At 38.6% G+C, this 21,095-nt stretch overlaps 1 protein-coding gene across 1 annotated transcript in view; it reads right to left on the bottom strand.

The window, feature by feature from the left end:
- Positions 1-2,156: 2,156 nt before the first annotated feature.
- The window catches only part of ANK3 (ankyrin 3), a 366,065-nt gene continuing 347,126 nt past the window's right edge, over positions 2,157-21,095 (bottom strand). The window contains 2 exon segments of the mRNA XM_017855490.1: positions 2,157-3,586; positions 16,142-16,227. Of these exon segments, the coding sequence (XP_017710979.1) occupies positions 16,159-16,227 (69 nt within the window). The 3' untranslated portion in view covers positions 2,157-3,586; positions 16,142-16,158.

Raw genomic sequence — 21,095 nt, 5'->3', positions numbered from 1 at the left:
GAAATTACACCACTGCCTTCCACCTCGTATTATTAAAATAACTCTTGAAAAGTTTGGTTCAAATCTCAATCTTGTAAATGCTTACTTCTGGACAATTGGATCATCAATTCATGAAACAGAAGCAGTGTGATATACCTGCGAGATTACACACCATGTAATATGCCACAGCCTCTTCCAGCAAAGCAAGAATACCAAGACTTACTCAGATAAGAAGTTAGTTTTTGGATCTGGCTTCTTTAGAGAGACTCAGAAGATGCCTTATTATTTTTGTGATTTATTTCTGGGCTTCTCACATATCCCTGTCATACAGCCAAACATGAGCTGATGCTGATAATAGTTTATTGGCCATGGAGAAAATCCTCAGTCTTGATGGAACTCCAGGATGACACCAAATGAACAGCGAGGAACATCAGGATGCCAAAAAAGTCCTTATTTACAGAGGAAAGGAGGCTAGCTGCTTATGTGTTCAATGAAGAAATAGATGCCTCTTAAAAGTATTGAAATAATACTGCATAGTGTATTGCCATAATTTGGCAATGCAGTGATAGCATATTTTAATTTAATAAATTCAATAATTTAGTTAGAATATAAAATGAAAAAAAAAAACAGCAAATATCCAGAACTTATCAATCACAATTCATTTTTTACAGTAATGTCAATCAATGAAAAGCTTAAATACATATTTATAAGCTGGCAGGCCAAATATTATGTTAGAAATACATAATGTATGTCACATTCAATCCACATATACATGTATAAATATATTCATATACACACATATGCAAGTTAAATCTTGAATGTCATATTTTGGATACTTCTGAGTAAACTTATGACCTTCTGCTTGATTGGAACCAAAGCATATCACATATACCTAAAGTCAAATTTTTGGGTATATAAACACAACTATTTAATACGTAAACAGGTATACATCATTGAGTTTCTGGTTCAGGATAAACACCTTCTCTCAAAGACTGAGTCAGAAATTCGTAACTCTTAGATAGGAAGTTAGGACACCTATATTCTGATCCTGGCTTTACAGGCTCAGAACTTTTGGGGAAAGTTTTTTTTTTTTAAACTTCTCAAGGGTCTAACTTTACCCATCATAAAATAATTGTGGTGCAAGGGTAGTGGCACATTTTTTAATTTGGGATACCATGCAGATGCAACCTAGCCCCATTCTTTATGCAAAGTAGATTATCTGTGCATTTCTTCTGCATTGATAGTGAGTCCTTACTGGGGACAACTCATTCCACTTGGCAACAATCTTTAATGAACAGGCAATATATAACATTGCTGAAAGTCTCTAAGCACTCATTTAATTTTATAAAAGGATCATTACCATCAAAGAAAGACAGTACCTAATTCATAAAGTAGATATAAGGACTAAGTAAGCAAATGGAATGTGCTTAGAACAGAGAATAGCAAGTAGTGAGCACTCCAGTTTTAGTGGTGATGATGACAGTTACTACTATCACTACTACCATATACTAAGCTGGTAACTAGAATCAAAGTTAAAACAGCCACGGTCTCTGCCTCAGTAGAATTTAGATTCACGCAGTGTATGGGTTGCAAACTCATAGTCAGGATGTACAAATATAAGAAATGAGGCTGTGGCAGTGATACCTGTAGACCCCATACCTGGCTGGAGAGGGCAGGGACAATTTGGCCCCAGCAGGTTGTTACCTTCTGGGAATGAGGTCCATTGTTGCCAAATCTTGCTTTTTAAGAGAAGTTAGCAACTTGATTATGTGAAATCTCCCAACTTGTAAGAATGGACCATAAATGTAAATTAATAAAACAAAACAAATGCTCTGTGGGCTAAAAGCAACTGCATGTTGATGGCTCCTAGAAGTGCCAGTCAAGTTTTTGACATGCTGGCTATAGTATCTCCAATTCTCCACTTTTTGAGATGGCCTGAACAGATGTGGGCAAAATTTACTTGTCAATTAATCTTTAATTCTTGGCTCCCCCAAGAAATGCACAGAATTTATAAGCTGGGAGCTTGCAGGGCACATATGAATGTTAGAGACTGTCATCTCATCAGTGACCACAGAGGCACAAAGAGGACCAACGGGGTGGATTGACCAGGACTCATATGACATGGGATTAGACAACTCCCTTTTGCCAGAAAACACAAGGAGACTGTAGAGCACGGATAGGTGAAGAGTTTAACACAATTTATTTTATGCTTAAATAATCAACTAGGTCATCCAGTGTATGGTTTTTCATACATATGTCATTAGAGCTACGTGTCAATGAATGCTGATTTTATGTGAATATAATCAACAAATTAAAGAATTTCACCAAAACCCAAATAAAAATGCCCTTGAAAACACAGCAGCCTTATTAACCTAATATGACACTGCTAGAATGGTTACAAATGATTGGCTTACTGAAAGGTGTCTACATCTTATAGCCAGTACACAATACAGTAATAATTTTACAGCGTGCTGCCATTCTACTAGCTAAGAATTTCTGTTCAGTCCGTTTTAAATACCCCCAACTGGGGCCTCTTATGAGCACCATCCACCTCTAAAGCGGCAAGCATTTACCCACTTTTAAGCACTAACAGTTAGCATCCCCCCACCCCCTAAAGCAACTACCGTATAGGTTATTTTTTTTTGTTGTTTTTAGGTCATTTCATTGAAAAATTGGCAATAGCAACAAATATTAGATGAAGGGCTTTGTGTGTACAGATAAAATCTTTTGTGTTGCAGTATATTGTAGTGTTTGCAAAATTGGAAAAGATTTAATCAAAATAAGGTGATACACATGCATCAAAATATTAGTATTCTGAAGAAAAAAATTTTTCACAGAACTACAGAATTCCTCATTTTGGGAATTATTTAAATTTGCAGCAGATTTTAAAGATTTGTTTTTCTTTTTAAAATCAAGCTAGCAGTTTTGCATATACAAACATTATAATTGCTAATATACAAGAATCAGTGAAGAGTCCCCCCCCGCCCCGGAATCCCTCCCTCCTCTTCTAGGGTGAAGTCACTTGAGACCCCTATTTGTTAAATGCATTTGCAATATTCTGTTTGTGTTCTAAGAGGCAGTGCCTTATCAACATTTTATTCTATTTTTCTGTTAGAATTTATACAGTGTTATTATTTACAGCAAAACTATCGATGTTTTAAAAAAGAAACAAATAGTGTTTATACCCTGACAGTTTGGGTCCAAGAAAAATAAGGCGAGCTGTTGTAGATTTAGTAATTTTAGTGTTTCTCTGTGATTTGATCATTCCATCTCCTTCTGTCCCTTCCAATGGCAGGAATTTCTTCCTTTTGTAAATGACACCAAATTACTTGAGATAAACTGTTAACAGCATGGCTTCTTGTATATACACTGCATTGCTAATTGCACACGCGCCAATCCGGAAATGAAAGTGATTTCCATGCTCTGTAAATTGGCTCATGCTAAATTAAAATGTGGGTGGTTTTCTTTTCTTTTCTTTTTGCATAAAAAAAATCATGCCATTAATGTGTGGAAGCAGCGAACACACACACACTTCTCGGTGAATTTTTACTTCCTGCTGACATTTCTTCCATGAATTTCTCAATACTGGCAGTAAAAACTTATGATCCTGTGGAAAGACAGTAGATAGTGAGTTTAGCTTTCTTTTTTTCTCTTTTCTTCTTCTTTTTTTTTTTTTTTTTTTTTTTTTTTTTTTTTTTTTTTTTTTTTTTTTTTTTTTAAGAGAACTAGTGTAAGCCTTACTTGCCATTCAACAGAAAAGTCTTAGAGAATAGAGGCCCTCTATTCCCCATGGGGTGGTTTAACATGATGCTGCTACCTGCTTGATGCCTTAGAGGGTGTACTGGAAAGCTCTTAGAAGGCAGTGACCTTTTCTAGGTGACCCTGTGACCTCCAGGAGCTTTGCTTATTCTTGTATTTGTGTTTTGTAATTGTACCAGACCACGTGGTTCAACTTTTTTTTTTTGAGACGGAGTCTTGCTCTGTCACCCAGGCTGGAGTGCAGTGGCCCGAAATTGGCTCACTGCAAGCTCCGCCTCCTGGGTTCACACCATTCTCCTGCCTCAGCCTCCTGAGTAGCTGGGACTGCAGGTGCCCGCCACCATGCCCAGCTAATTTTTTTATTTTTAGTAGAGATGGGATTTCACCGTGTTAGCCAGGATGGTCTCAATCTCCTGACCTCGTGATCTGCCCACCTCAGCCTCCCAAAGTACTGGGATTAGAGGCGTGAGCCACCGTGCCTGGCCCTCAACTTTTATGTAACAAAGTTGTGAGTTGTTTTTGAGTTTCCATGGACCCCCCTAGGTTGAAGGTCACATAATCTGAGCGTGCCCAGATGAACTAAATATGCAACCATAGGAGGAACCTAAGTTTTCAGACTGAGGAGCTAATTAAGAAGCTTATGCCTCATGGCAGGATCCAATCAGATAGAGCCTTGGCGTCACCCCATTGCAGGATCGGTCAGATCATGCCTCATTACCCTACGCTTCTAAAACATGACCCAGCCCCCAGCTTAGAGAGACAGATTTGAGTGGTTCCTCCTGTCTCCTTGTCAGTCAAGTGGCAAAACACCTTTCTCCTGCAAAGCCTGGTGCTTTGGTGTTTGACTTTCCACTGTGCACGGGCAAATACCCAGTTTGGTTCAGTGACAGTTTTAGAGACTGTGTTGGGAAGACCCTCTTCTAGTTCTGTCTGAAGCTCAGGTTATTCAACTGCTTGGGGAAGCCATTTGTAGCCCTTTGGGTCTTAGTCTTATCTGTGAAATGAGGTGGCTGAGAGAGGTAATCTCTGAGACTTCCCTAAACATCAAAACGTAAGGAGTCTGGGACTTCCATGAGCAGAAAGGGCCAATGATATGGAGTCAGGATAAAGCATCTCAGCTATTTCTGAATGCTTTGTAAATCTCTCACTTCTCCAAAAATTCAACTAATTTTTCAAAAGGAGGAAAAGTGTCATTACTTCATTACAATGAAATTTCTTTTCCATAACCAAATTAAAATTAAAGACAAACTTCTACCACTGCCAAGAACTTTAGCTTTTCCTGTCCCCCTGTCAGTCATAATAGGACAAATTAATTTTATTTGAGCTTTTCAGTGGAGGCTCCACTGAGAATGTCTTGTCTTGCTGGAGGATTCCTGCATAAAGCATCTGTGTTTTATAACCAGTCTTACTGTGTCAAAATAAATCATTCTTTGGCAGAGGTTTTCATACTTTTGTGCACTATTGTGGTATGAATTTGCCTTTTCCATAAAATGAAGTTCTTCCCATATATTGTCTCTCCTCCTTGTTCAGTGTGAAAAGCTGACAAACTTGCATGCCTGCCTCAGAACAAGATACAGCTCCTATAAAAATCCTGAGTAAGGCAAGAACAATTTTAAGAATAACCCTGCTCACTCACATATAAACAACAGACTATATTTGCAGATCTAGGACAACCTTTAGAATTCGACTTCTCTTGGGGCCCAGGCGTATTTCCAGTGACCTTGAAGATATTTACTTACCCCAGACAAGTATCTTCCTCTTTAGATGGGTCACCTAGGACACCCTGGTTTATGGAAATATGTTGGGTACAGCACTTCCTCTCTCTGCCCCATTACAGGCCTTGGCTTCCTTTTTAGTATTAAAAGTGCTACTGACCTCCATGCCCCAGGTCACTAATGCTTGGAGCCAAGAACATGAAAGTATCAATTCCTCCTATGTGATTTCAACACCCCTCCCCTGTGACTCTGTGAGGTTCCAAAGAAGAAAAGTGACTCACTTGGGTAGATCATCTTGCAGAGGGTGGGCAAATCAGAAGATGATGATCAGGGTTTCCTCACCTGCTTTTATCATTTAATCCTAATCTTTTAGGCACCAGGCTTCTTAGATGGTCCTATGATAATGTTACTACAGTCTCACTCCCTGCTTTCTCTAAACCCCTCCCCCTGACTTTTTGAAGCTTAATATATAATGTATATACCATACTTCAGCTATTTTAAATACACACCCAGGCTGGAATGGAATGGCATGATCACAGCTAATTGCAACTCCGCCTCCCGGGTTCAAGCCATTCTCCTGTCTCAGCCTCCCGAGTAGCTGGGACTACAGGCGCACGCCACCATGCCCTGCTAATTTTTTGTATTTTTAGTAGAGATGGGTTTTCACCATGTTGGCCAGCCTGGTCTCGTACTCCTGACCTCAAGTGATCCACCTGCCTCGGCCTCCCAAAATGTTGGGATTATAGACATGAGCCACTGTGCCTGGCCTGGCTTGATAATTTTTAATAAATTTATGTAGATGTGTGATCATCACTACTTTTCTCCATGTCTCCTAAAAACCAATCCAACTTCCCAGGTTAATTTCGTAATAAGTAGCAAGGCCTTACTCTTCTCACCTCAATCCAAGCAAATGTTATCTTTCTGGATATATTGGATATGTTTCTATCATTAAAAAAAAGCTATGAATTATGCCTACTTATATTCCAGTAAGGATGATTTGGGTGATTTTTTAAAAGTGGGAGTTAGTTCCTCTTACAAATTTTTCTTTTCTTAGTTATGCAATCAGAGCGTGTTGGTCCCAACCACACTGGGTAGAGGAAGGTCATTCATTGGACAAAAGACTACACCAGGTACCATGTTGCATAAAAAACATGAGAACCTTGGCTAAGTGACTGTGTACTTGCTATAAAAATATTGACACATGGTATAAACTGTGATGACAGTGCCATCTGATGGGAAGGTGTGAGGGCAGAAGCCATCAAGATGACATTTCAGAAATAGAATTTTGAATCATCTCCCTTTTCTGGTTTAGATAATGGATATGAGATAGATGCAGTTACACTTAGGTATCTGTCTTTCTTTGGGTTTTGTATGCTTTTCAAACCTAAAGGTGGGAGAAACTAAATCAGAAAACCAATCATTCCTTTTAGCCATTTCACTGTACTTTTAAGAAACATTTTAAAATATACAAAAACAGGGCCAGGCATGGTGGCTCATGTCTGTAATCCCAGCATCTTAGGAGGCCAAGGCCAGGGCGGGGGCGGATCACCTGAGATCAGGAGTTCAAGACCAGCCTGGACAACATAGTGAAACCCAGTCTCTACTAAAAATACAAAAAATTGGCCAGGCGTGGTGGTGGGCACCTATAATCCCAACTACTCAGGAGGCTGAGGCAGGAGAATTGCTTGAACCCAGGAGGCGGAGGGTGCAGTTAGCCAGGAGCTCGTGCCATCGCACTCCAGCCTGGAATGACACAGCGAGACTCAGTCTCAAACAGACAAACAAACAAACTTGGAAACAGCATTCACTGGATTTTTGTGGCAGTTGATACTTTACAGTTAACTATGTACTGCATACATTCAAGTCAGGAGCATGCTCTGGTACAGAACTGATTTGTCTTTTATAGGCGAATGGACATACCTATGGATTTTAGACCCTCATGCCTAGCTTTAAAAAGGGTCTCCTGTCTTTGATTTGGCATTTGAAGCTCTCTGGTCCAGCCCAATGAACCTTTTTAGGCTTAATTCCTATTGTCCTCCACTGAGGACAGATTGTTTTGCAATCTCTAGTGGTTCTCAAACTTGGTTGCACATTAGAATTACCTGGGAAAATTAAAACAACAATATCCAGGCCACATCCCATACCAGTTTATATAGAATTTTTCAGGATAGGGCCCAGCATCAAAAATTTTTAAACACTCTAGATAATTTGAGAGCCAGTCAAATGTTCTGGAGCAGTGCTTCTCAAAGTTTAATCTGCATTACGTAGGAGTCTTTGAGTGCAGATTCTGATTCAGTAGGTCAGTGTGTCTGAAATTCTGTTCTTATTTATTTATTTTTGAGATGGAGTCTTGCTCTGTTGCCCAGGCTGGAGTGCAAAGGCATGTTCTTGGCTCACTGCAACCTCCGCCTTCCGAGTTCAAGCGATTCTCCTGCTTCAGCCGCCTGAGTAGCTGGGATTAAAGGTGCCCACCACCATGCCTGGCTCATTTTTTGTATTTTTAGTAGAGATGGGACTTCACCATGTTGGCCAGGGTGGTCTTGAACTCCTGACCTCAGGTGATCTGCCCGCCTCGATCTCTCAAAGTGTTAGGATTACATCATGCCCAGCCTGAAATTCTGTATTTCTAACAGACTTTCAGGCATGCTAGTCATGCTGATACTGTGGTCCACAGACTTCACTTTGAGGATCTAGATTACATGCCAGGTATCAACTACAAATTGTTTTCCCACTTCATTGTCTTTGCTCATGATTTTGTATCCACCTATACTTGCTTCTCTGATCATCATCTGTGGCTAACTCCTCTTCTACCCTTCAAATTTGTTTCAAATGCCACCTTGAAAGTTCAGACTTCACTCTTCCTAAAGAAATCCACCTTTGTAGTTCAACTCGTACTCATCTTTAAGACTTAGCTGTGTCATGGCTTAAGGAAAGCCTGAGGCCACTGAGGACAGAGAGGTCTTTACTCTAGTTCTCTGTTTCTCTGCCTATCCACCTCTCCCTTTCCCTTCTTTTCTCTTTTTCCTTCTCTGTAGTTACAGAAATCATGGACTAAGACTTTTTTCTAAAAATTAATTTTAATTACTTTATGTAACTAAAATAAACTACAGTGCAGTTTTAATGTAATTCCCAATTCAGGTAGCTTTGTTTTTCACTAATACCAAGAAATAGGGCTTTTTTGTTTGTTCTTTTCTGTTCACTTGTCATCAAAAAGTATCTTAAGTTAAAGGGCTAGAAAAAAATACTGGAAAACTGTTCATGTTTTAGCAGTGAGAGAAAACATTTTATTAGGTAAAGGTATTTATTGTAAACTGTTCTAAAGTGGGTTAGCTAATTTAATCCTAATAACCGTGAAGTACTATTACTTTTTTCCATTTTATAGATAAGAAAAGGGAGCCACAAAGCTTTTATTTATTTATTTTTTAATTAATTTAGTTTTTTTGAGATGAAGTTTTGCTCTGTCGCCCAGGCTGGAGTACAGTGGTACGATCTTGGCTCGATGCAACCTCTGCCTCCTGGGTTCAAGCAATTCTGCCTCAGCCTCCTGAGTAGCTGGGACCACAGGCACGTGCTACCACAGGCGCGTGCTACCATGCCTGGCTAATTTTTGTCTTTTTAGTAGAAATGGGCGGGGTTTCACCATGTTGGCCAGGCTGGTCTCTAACTTCTGACCTCAGGTGATCCACCTGCCTCGGCCTCCCAAAGTGCTGGGACTATACTGCGTCCGGCCAAAAAGAGAGCCATAAAGTTCTCTTAAATAGCGAACTCAAGGTTACACAGTTAATATATAGTGGAGCCAGAAATGGAAATCAAGCCTCTAGCTCTTATCTTGAAGCCAAGGCTTTTGTTAATAGGAATTTTTTAAGGGTAAGAAAAATAAAAAATATATAATACAAAAACGTATTTACTCTATATGAATTCTGGTAAAATATTCGGGAGGACAGGGCCCTGAATTTGTAGTGAAGCAATTCAGTCCATAGCTCTGACTTCTGAGAATCAGACTCAGGAAATCCAGACCTGTCATTAACTGCACTCAGCCTTAGAGATTTTGCTGTCTCCTTGTCACTGTTAATTCCTTGGTAAAGAGGAAAAAGAATACCTGCTTTACTAATTTCCTAGGGCTACTATGAGAAACAGGTGATGTGGAATAATAGAAACTTTTCTGAAGTGTAAACCACCATCACATGCAGAGGATTTCACACTGCTGTTCTCACTCCTCCCAATACTATATTCTAGCATCACTGGCTGCTGCTTCTTAGTCCACCAGCTTATGTAATCCAAAGCCCTTCAAGGTTCTATTTTGGTTCTCTTAATACTAGTAATAGGTGACACTTATTGAGTGCTTACTAAGGAGGGTCATGGTTGGAGTTCTGCAGGAAGAGAGAGGTCAGAGGCAATTTTATTTATTTTAGTTTAGTTTAGTTTAGTTTAGTTTGAGATGGAGTCTTACTCTGTCACCCAGGCTGGAGTGCAGTGGTGCGATCTCAGCTCACTGCAAGCTCCACCTCCCAGGTTCACACCACTCTCCTGCCTCAGCCTCCCTAGTAGCTGGGACTATACGCACCCGCTATCACGCCCGGCTATTTTTTTTTTTGTATTTTTAGTAGAGATGGGGTTTCACTGTGTAAGCCAGGATAGTCTCGATCTCCTGACCTCGTGATCCGCCTGCCTCAGCCTCTTAAAGTGCCGGGATTACAGGTGTGAGCCACTGCATCCGGCTGAGGAAATTTTTTTAAACTCTGAAATGTTGCTTTTGAGGACTCAACTTTTGAGCCCCTTCTTGGCTTACTTCAGCTTTCTCCCTAGGTAATCACATCCATTCACTGGTGTTCAATACCCAGGTCTTTTGTGATAATTCCCACATTTTGATATGCACAGCCCCAACTTTTCCTCAGAGCTTCGGACTTGTGTATGTAACATAAATACTTGGATGTCTCATAGCATTTCAAACTCAAGTCCAAGCCTGAATGCCTGCCACTCTTCTTAAAACTCATTCCTCTTCCACTTCTGCTTCTTTCTCTATCATCTAGTTGCTTAACCAGAAATCTAGGAGTCATTTTTGACTCAATGGTTCTTCTCCACTTTGCCCACCACACTAATCTATCAAGTGCTGTCAGTCTTCCCAGCCAAAGCTACCATTATAGCTTAGTTGAACTGAAGCAGTAATTTCCTAATTGGTTACCTTCATTTTATTCTTGTCCCCCTATCCATTCTCTACATAGTCCGTGCTCTTAATTTTTTTTTTAAAGAGGGAAAAAAGACCAAGTTAGCTCCTTGCTTAAAATCCTTCAGAGGCTTCAAATTCTTTTATGCACATACACACACACAAAATTATTTTAAATTCAAGGGTACATGTGCAGGTTTGTTACAGATTATTTTGTAACCCAGGTACTAAGCCTAGTACCCAATAGCTAATTTTTCCTCTCCTCTCCCCTCTCCCCGTCTAGTAGACCCCAGTGTCTGTTGTTTCCCTTTTTGTGTCCATGTGTTCTCATCATTTAACTTCCACTAAATGAGAACATACAGTATTTGGTTTTCTGTTCCTGGTTAGTTGGCTAACCAGGTTAGCAATTTTGGTTAGTTTGCTAAGGATAATGGTCTCTAGCTCTATCCATGTTCCTGCAAAGGACATGATCTCGCTCTTTTTTTTTTTTATAGCTGCATAGTATTCCGTGGTGTATGTGTGTGTACCACATTTTCTTTATCCAGTCTACCATTGATGGGCATTTAGGTTGATTCCATGTCTTTGCTATTGTGAATAGTGCTGCAGTGAACATATGTGTGCATGTGTCTTTGTGATAGAACAGTTTATATTCCTTTGGGTATATACACCCAGTAATGGGATTGCTGGATCAAATGGTAGTTTTGTTTTTAGCTCTTTGAGGAATTGCCACACCGCTTTCCACAATGGTTGAACTAATTTACACTCCCACCAACAGTGTAAAAATGTTTCCTTTTCTCCACAACCTTGCCAGCACCTGTTATTTTTTGAGTTTTTAATAATAGCCATTCTGACTGGTGTGACATGGTATCTCATTGTGGTTTTAATGTGCAATTCTCTAATGATCAGTGATGTTAACCTTTTATTCATATGCTTGTTGGCTGCATGCATGTTTTCTTTTGAAAAGTGTCTGTGCATGGCTGGGCACCATGGCTCACACCTGTAATTCCAGCACTTTGGGAGGCCAAGGTGAGTGGATCACTTGAGTTCAGGAGTTTGAGACCACCCTGGCCAACATGGTGAAACCCCGTCTCTATGAAAAATACAAAAATTAGCTTGGCATAGTAGCATCTGCCTGTAATCCCAGTTACTCAGAAGGCTGAGGCACGAGAATCGCTTGAACGCGGGAGGCAGAGGTTGCAGTGAGCTGAGATTGTGCTACTGCACTCCAGCCTGGGCAACAGGTGAGACTGTCTCAAAATACAAGAAAAAACAAAAGCGTCTGTTCATGTTCTTTGCTTACTTTTAATGGAGTGGGTTGTTTTTTGCTTGTAAAAAGCAAAAATTGACAAACTGGACCTAATTAAGGAGCTTCTGCACAGCAAAAGAAACTATCAACAGAATAAAGAGACAACCTACATAATGGAAGAAAATATTTGCTAACTATGCATCTGACAAAAGTCTAACATCCAGCATCTAAAAGGAACTTAAATTCCCTTTAGAATGAAATCTAAATCCTTTCCTCTGGCCTACAGGGCTCTGAATGATGGTGTGGCCTTTTTTTTTTTTTTTTTAATGTTTTCTTGTGCCTATCTTACCTACCACCAGCTCACCTAACATATTTGAAGAAATGAAAGATCACACACCAATCTTACATATTTGAAGAAATGAAAGATCATACACTGATCTTACATATTTGAAGAAATGAAAGATCATACACTGATCTTTCATTTCTTCAAATATGTTAGGCCTATTTCCCACCTCAGGGTCCTTACACATGTTGTACTCTTTGCTTGGGGTCCTCTTCTTCTCCATTATTTTCATAATTGGTGCCACCCATGAGGTCTTAAATGTCACGATTTTAGAGAGACCTTCCCTAGCCCCCAAGTCTAAGTACATTCTCACATTCTTTCATTGGATCCTGGACTTTGTATTTTCAGTGTTTAAACATTTGTACCATTTCTTTTTCCCATTTATGACTGGGAGATCCAGAAAGACAGGGACCATGGAGCATTTATTCACTATTGTAAATCTAGTCCTTCCACTTTAAGCCAGGCAGATGGCCAAATATTGTTAACTTTTTGGCCTCAGATAAAGGGCTGCCTTGACAAGTGTCAGCACTCTTGCCACTCTTGGCTTACACATGGCTGTGAGAACTTGAGCATTTTCCTAGAAGAGGTTTAGAACACAGTATGTGTCATGGAAGTCTTTGTCATGGCTTAAATGACCTTTTATCTGGGGATCTTCCCTTGCTATGACCTCTCTAATCAGCCCCCGTTTTTGGTATTTGAAGTAAAACTCTAGAGATTTAGAAATGAAGTCTTGCTTTGTTAAGAAAAAAGAATAAAAAAAATGAGTCCTTTCACTGTGTAGAGTAAGAAGAAATTTACGATGGGTTGCTCTTGTACCTGCATTTGATTCAGAATTTGCTTTTGGGTCTCTAATGATCAAATACTATTTATTAATATAAGTAGTAGTTAAGATCTATGTTCTAGATAAGTTCCAATTTTATTCTTTTGCTCCCTAGCTGTAGTACCTTGAGTAAATCATTTAAGTTTTCTAAACCTCAGTTTCCCCATTTTTTTAAAAAAGGGGTTGGGGGATAGTTGTATTTACCTTATAGCATTGTTTTGGGGATTTCCTAAGGTAATATATAATTATTTACCTAGTGCCTGACATATAGCAATCATTTCACAGAAGATGACTATTATTATTCTTTGTAAATACTTTTAGAGAGATAGCTTAATGTAATAGAAAGAACGTTAATAATCTTGACTTCAAGTCTTAGCTCTACCAGTCATAAACTGTGTGAAGGCAGAAACATCATTTGACCTGTCCGAGCCTTAATATCCTCATCTGTAAAAGGCCACAAGTAAAATGGCCTGACTTGCTGTAAGGATTAAATAAGATAAAAATGTAAATGTACTCTGTAAACTATAAATCACTATATACTATGTACAAATCTTGGAAGTCATTGGCTTTTCTCTTTAAAAATAGGATGGTTATGACTCAATATTAAAGAAAAGCAGGTACAGAGTTCAGATAGCTCAAAATTCAACTGGTTCTACAATGGGAAATACAAATTTTGATGTTACCATCTAAGACACAGTCATATTTGGCAGCATTCTACTTGCTTAGTTATTTTGTTTTTTTTTTTTTTTTTTTTTTTAAAGAGGCAGCCAGCATGACTATAAAAACTCTCGCTATAGTTGCAAGTCGATTTTTCTGGAGCACATATATTCAGCCTCCTGGAATTCCAGGCAGTATTCTTGGACTCATTCCCTAAGTTCACTTGTGGAAGGTAAACACTACCTGGAAAGTAAAATTAGGCTTGTCAAGTCACTGTTCTTTCAGTCTGACACATTGTTTGCTTTAGCTGAAGTTATTTTCACATTCATATGAATCTAACCAACGTTCTCTCTCCTTTGAGTGGTGCAGCGAGTCTGACAACTTCTTTACAGGATGATTATTTAAAAATTTAAAACCTCCTTTATATTTAGTGAGCAAGCTGTTTTTAAATGAACACAGTCTAAAGGACCCTGGAAGCACAGCACTGTCATATTTTTTGTGTCATTTATTCACAGATATTAGGAATATGTCATTGCAGAAAATGGCTCAGCTGGTGTAGGTAGCCTTTTTGGGTCTTTTCCACTTGGAGCCTGAGAATATGATTGAACAAGTGGCTAAACTTTAGGGGCATACTTCAGTTGACTGAATTTTTTTCTACTTTCGTTTCATTTTTCACTTAGAATTGCATGAATGGATGAATTCAAGATAATAAACTCATGCTTAGTATTTTGTGGATCTGCTATAGAGTGGTCTTTCACCAGGTTCAGCAGTAGGGCATGCATAGGAGCAGGTTCATTCTAGATACCACTACATTGATGTCGTCCTTCATTTTCTCATCTTGGATCCTTCTTATCCAATAAAAACCAAGTTGTGTTGATATTTTTTGATTTAGCCATCCTCACTGCCAAGCTAGCTTCTGCAATAGTCTCTCAACAGGTTTTCCATTCATCTACCAGTGCCCCTTCCAATTCATTAATTACTCGGCATTTAGAGCGAGTGATGCAGAACATAAACTGGATCCTACCTCACTCTTGCCTAAAATCCCTTCGTGCTTTCCCACTGCCTTTTGGGTACAGCCCAGAAGCCTTACAGAGATGACTGACTCCTACTCATTCTTTAAAATTCAGCTCAAACATCATTCTCAAGGAAACCTTCCCCGTCACCTCTGACCCAGGTTAAGTCTCTGGCAAACAAGTGGACACTGGAGGCAGCTTGTTTGGGTTTGTATCCTAGTTCTGCCACTTTTTACTTTTATGAGCTTTGGGCAATTTATGTAACCACTTTGGGCCTGTTTCCTCATCTATCAAACGGGGATGATGAAGGCCTTATCCAAGAGGGCTGGCTGTGAGGATTGCCTGAAGAGCACACAGAAAACACTGGGAAGAGGATGTGTAGTAAACATTCTTTCCAGAATGCTCTGCAGTTCTTAGTGGTTTTCTCACTGCCATTAAACAGTCATGTGAGAAAGTCTCAAAGAAATTAAGTAAATGTTATACTGAATAAACAAATGATAAGGCTGGGGGGCGGGGAGGGAGAATTGAGAACTTATCTGGACCTTAGTTAGCTCACATATAAAATTACAGGCAGTGAAACTAGGTTACTTCCCAGCTACTTCCCTCAGCACTCTGCATACCACTATTCTGGCAAGTAAGGAACAGCAGATGCATGAAAATGAAAACTAGAATCTGTTTGCTCTTTCTTACTAATTTAACCTGTGGGTCTAAGAGGACTGGAGGTGAACTAAAGAAATGATTTTGCTTTACCTTACAAACTATAGAGGACTTTCTTTTTCACCCCAAATGGCCTTTCTAATTGTAGCTAAGTAGAAATAAATAGGACAATGTAAAAGGAAAACAATGTGATCTATAAAGAAGAGTCCAGGCAAATGTAAACAAAGCTCACTTACTAAACATTTAACTTAAAAAATAAACAATAGTGCCATTAACCTCCTATTTTGTCCTTTTGTTTACATAAAACACCAGATAGATATGTCATTTAATTTAGACTTGGAAACTCACTTTATTTCAACCAAAATGATATCCTCAGATGCTTTTCTGCTAAAATGGTGAAAGGCTGGATCAATAAAACTCTCAGAGTGTAACTGTAAGAATTATTTGTTGCCAAATAGTCTTCCTGTTAGACTGTATAAGGCTATTGTATTTCATAGTGAGCCTTTACTCTTATCACTATTTATATTTGCTCCTGAAAACATAATTTACAATAAAATTGCTGCCTAATTTATGAGGAGAAAGTTAATGGACTGTGAAACCGAAGTCAAGTTTCATTGTGTATATATATGCAAACATAAACAGAACTTGAACAACTTCGTATTTGATTTTCAAAGCTGGAATTCAGTGAAAAGGAAAGGACGGGGGAAAACCTGAATCACTTATTTAGTGAAATTTGTAAGTTTCACAGGAATTTAAGTCCTACTGTTGTTGATATGAACACACCTCACCTTGACTGACTTCACTGTTACGAGTGGCTCTTCTTTTCCACGTGCCGGATTTCGTTCTTTGTTTTCACCTTAAAACCTTCTCCCTGCTTTAAAAGGAATGTACATATTAAGATTTCATAGTAAAAGAGTTTTAGTTATAAAGCAGTCCCATTCTGATCCTTGGAGGCTGGATTAGGACAAGTGAAACAGTTTAAAGCACTTTGTCACTTCATGTCCAAAAATACATACAATCTTTAGCTTAACCACACAGTTTAGCATCATCAAGGCAAGCTAGAGAGCACTGTCAAAATGAATACAACATAATTGTACTTGACAATAATTCAGTAGGTTAGTGATAAATCAAAATAATGAGCAGCCTGTCCATTTCCTATAGTAGGCTAAAAGAAATCATCACCACAGCTCACAAGGCGGCAGAATTGTAAGCAATCTGTTGCAATGAGACTCAAACTTCTTAGTTAAGTACTAATCCATGGAAATGCTGTTGATCTGAGGGACTATTTTTTAGTGGAATTGCCAATGACTTCCTCTTACTGTCACACCAAGGAAGCATCTATTTTCTATAAACAAATCCTCTCTCTTCACTGTATTCTCGGGAATACAGCTTCCCGAGAGCAAGGCTGTGGCAGAAATACTCAGTTTTACTCTATTTTTAACAGCAAACAAATGAAGCCTTTTCAATTTTCTGATTTGCACTTCTGATAAATTTTCAGTTTACTTTTTCTAATGTAAACATAGTCTATTGAAGTTTCTATTTTTAAATTGAAAAGGGTAGAGATCCGAGAAACAAGTGAAAAATAGCCAGAGATGTTTTCTCTGAGAGAAAGGGGTTGATTGGAGGGATTCTTTAACTGGCACATTGGAAATGGGCTGTTATAAACCCAAAGAGGGGAACTCCCTCCTTAGATTAAGATGGAGGAATTCAGATTTCCCACAGAACGTGCTGGAAAGAGAAAATGTGTGGATCTGATGTGCAAATCTTGAACTGAGCCTTTTGCCATTCTAACTTTTAAAACCTGTGCTTTTGGAGTGTTCTCCACCCATGTCCCAACAGACACTCAGCTGAAGGCCAAGCCCTGGGTGGGGCTGAGGCACTGCTCTGAGGTTTGGTGGTGAAAGGTTTTATCTTCTTTCTCCCTCAAACTGGCACATTCTGTCCCCTATAAATGACCTTATCTCTGTGAAAATTCTGAAGACAGTAAAAAAAAAAAAAAGTATGCAACAAAGAATGTTAGGAAGAAAAGTATTTTTCTTTGACTCTGATCAAATGCATAAGATGTCAAAAGCAGCAAACACTTCAAGCTGCCACACTGCAGATGCCAGCCTGTTAGCAGCAATTTCTAGGGAGCGCACAAAGCTTTTGTCCTCTACATTCTCTTTGGCAATCCCTCTCCATTACCACATCATCATGTTTTCTCTCTTGTGGGATAACAATTCGTCTTAATACTTTCCGAGTGATCTGTAGGAAGTAATGGTGAAAAGTAGAGATTTTTCTGTTTCAGGAGGTGACACTACAGCACAAAAGTAGCAGAGTTTTTAATGCAGAAAATCTAAATTCCAAGAGAAGCATGAAATCTCAATGATGATTACTTTTCTGGTGATGAGGTTGCCTTCTTCATCAGTAAATTGTTCTTCTGTGACAGATTCACCAGGAATGTTTTTTGCTTCCTCTCCCTAAAGGATGTGGCATAAAGATTAGCAACATACTAGATGGAGAAATCACACTAATCCAAACACCACACACATGCTCTGGAATTTTAGAGAAAGAAGTTGTAAATTCTACTTGCTACTCCAGTGCAAGGGAAAAAGGCTGACTTCACTGACAGTTATTTAGCAGTCAACAACATTCAAACATTAAACCTCAAGGATGTATAAGAGTGATGGTTAGCAACAGACTTCAGAAGGAAGAATTTGAAAATACATAATTATAGGATGCAGACTGTAAACCAAAAGGCCTTCATATGTGAAACAAATTTTTTTTTTTTTTTTTTGAGGCGGAGTCTTGCTCTGTCCGCGCGCGGTCTGGAGTGGGCAGTGCCAGATCTCCCAGGGCTCACCTGCAAGCTCCGCCTCCCCGGGTTTACGCCATTCTCCCTGCCTCAGGCTCCCGAGGAGCTGGGAGGCTACAGGCGCGCCGCCACCCCTCGCGCCGCGGCGCTAGTTTTTGTATTTATTAGTAGAGACGGGTTTCACCGTGTTAGCCAGGATGGTGCTTGATCTCGCTGACCTCGGTGATCCCGCACCGTCCTCGGCCGTCCCCAAAAAGTGCCTGGGATTTACAGGCCTTGAGGCCACCCGCGCCCGGCCATGTTGAAACAAATTTTAGTCAAGGATTAGAGCTCTGATTAGACTGTCTCCACTTTGAGCAGATGTTTTTTTCTTCATTAGTTCTACCAACCATCTCTAGATGATTTTGTGGATTGAGTTTTTATCTAAACTTCGAACTAAGATAGTACCTTAGTTTGGACATAGATATTTATCACTCTGGTTTATTTAAAAATTCATTCATTAAAGATAATACATACATTTTTTGAAAGATTATGAAAAAAGCTGAGGGTACAGAGAGAATCTTGTTTTAAAGACTGAATCTTTCATAGCTCTTAAAATAAGTGAGAATAACTGTGTCTGATATAGTACATAGTTTATACACTGAAGTATCTTCATTGCTATAGGTAAAAAAAATAGATAAAATCAATACCAAGGGAATTTAAGATGATATCTTCTGATCTATGCACCCACAATCTGTAAGAACATAAAGTTGTTTTGTAATAAAAAAAAATAATGAGAACAAAACAATAGTGTTTTAGTCTTTATTCTGTCATTTAAAGTCAGAATTGCCTCTCTACTGGCTGTAACATATGGCAGTCATAGAATGTGCTCACCATTGGCTGGCATTGACAAAATTATCAGAGCCACTATCTTTTACATTCCAGTAACACAGAGTTAGAATCTGGCTTTCTGGTTTGTTATCTAATTTTGGAGGGGAAACTCTGAGAGGTCTCACTCTGAGTTTTAAAAATAGAATACATTCTTAACTCTCCAGGGTGGGTGCCTATTTTCCTGTTCATAGACAGCTTGGTGGATTTAGATGGCTCCACAGTATCTCTCCACTAGCTCTATGATTGTATAATAAGACAAACTACTCAGCAAAAGTAGAACCATATCTGCAATACATTACCTTCATTTGTGTTTAACTTAAGATATGTGCCACTAATAGTCTGCGAGAACAAGGATAAAAATCTTAAGGATGGATTAGTATTCCAGGGACCTATTGATCTGTCAGTCAAACTTCTTACTGAAAAGGTGAAATGGATAATGGTACTTGGCAGTGTACAGATGTGGCTTTGTTTTGTTTCAGGGAAAATGGCCAATCACAAAAACATCTGCCTTCCTGGAAAAGTGAGATTCTAACTCTTTGTGTTACTGGAATGGAAAAGATAGTGGCTCTGATAATTTCATCAGTGCCAGCCAATGGTGAGGAACATTCTATGATCTCCATATGTCACAATCAGTAGAAAGGCAGTTCTGGTTCAAAATAGCAGAAGAAAGACTAGAACACTATTGTTTTGCTAACAAAGTTTTGTTCTCATTTTTTTTTTCTTATTACAAAGTGACTTTGTGTTCTTATAGTTTGTGGGTGCATAGTTCATGACAAAGGGTGGGACACTTAACTTATTTTTCCTCACTGTGATATAGGTGGAATGAAAATAAAACAAGATATTTCTTGATCTTGTTTAGTGCATCCCCAATCTTGCTTATGACAAGTTTGAATCAGCGCAGTGAAGAAAGGGGAGAAAAACTGGGAAAATGTGGAGGTCTAATGTAAATGCACTAAAATTTGCAACACATTTTTAATAGGAGTGTTATTTGTATTTTCTATGGTTGGTGGTTTCGAATGTTTGGAAAAAACCCAAAATTTTATTTTAAAAGTAAAGTCATAAAGAAAGAAAAAAAAAAAAAAAAAAAATCCAACAAAAGTAATGAAAGTTTTCCTTATAGCTTAAACATGAATGACAAATATTTTTGAGCTAACTTTTGGAAATGTCCACCTCTTTGAGTGATAGACAGTTAAAGAACCCAGGAAAATCGCTAAAATGGTATCCTATTGGGCAAGTAATGAATGAATCTTTTTGTGGGAAAAGATGCCAGTTAATTTTCGAATTGTCTGGACAATCTCTGAAAGGAACTATGAAGTAAGCATATGTATAAGTATAGTGAATACATACAAGCGTATTGACTTAGATTAACAGCCTTACAAAAAGCAAAACTCTACTTATAAATAATAAGCCCAAATGAATAGGGGAATAGATTAGATAGGAGTTGATTAAATAGATAGGAAAGACAGTAGGGAGTCATAACGTATGTTTTTAAAAAATTTACCCATCTTTAATTCTGTCAACTACATTAAAGACCAAATGTTACCTAGGAGAGAGCTCTGAGGCCTCTCTTCCATGGGAGAAAGTAATCTCAATGAGTTTTTAAAGTTCTTGAAAACACTTAGTACTTTTAAGTAAACAAAATTGTCTCCGTGGTCTTGTTGACAACATCATTTCTGGCAACCTCCCTTCCCTTCCCCCTGACCATTATAAAGGAAAGTTATAGCACGTGTGGTGTTAAATTTTCAGCTCTGGTGATGGCCTTAATGAAAATTAACTGTACTTCCCTCTGGACTCCTGCTAGAAGCACTACATTTTATAACCTCTATTTCTCTTTGAATTTTTGAATAAAATGGAAGAGTGACAATATGAAATGTACCAATCTGCTTTGATGTATACATTAAAACTTCAATTGTCCAAAAATAGGATTGATGTGATATATTTTACAAAAAGCAAGTACTAAGCAATATCAATAGTATAATCCATTTTTCTATCTAAGAAACCTACATATTTTACACACATATTTGTATATCTGTGTAAAAACAATCTGAAGCTTGTGAACAGTGGCTACCTCTGGGAAA

Source organism: Rhinopithecus bieti, unplaced genomic scaffold (genome assembly GCF_001698545.2).
Source record: "Rhinopithecus bieti isolate Rb0 unplaced genomic scaffold, ASM169854v2 scaffold_39703, whole genome shotgun sequence".
Taxonomy (NCBI): Eukaryota; Metazoa; Chordata; class Mammalia; order Primates; family Cercopithecidae; genus Rhinopithecus; species Rhinopithecus bieti.
This window is presented reverse-complemented; position numbering and strand designations above follow the sequence as displayed.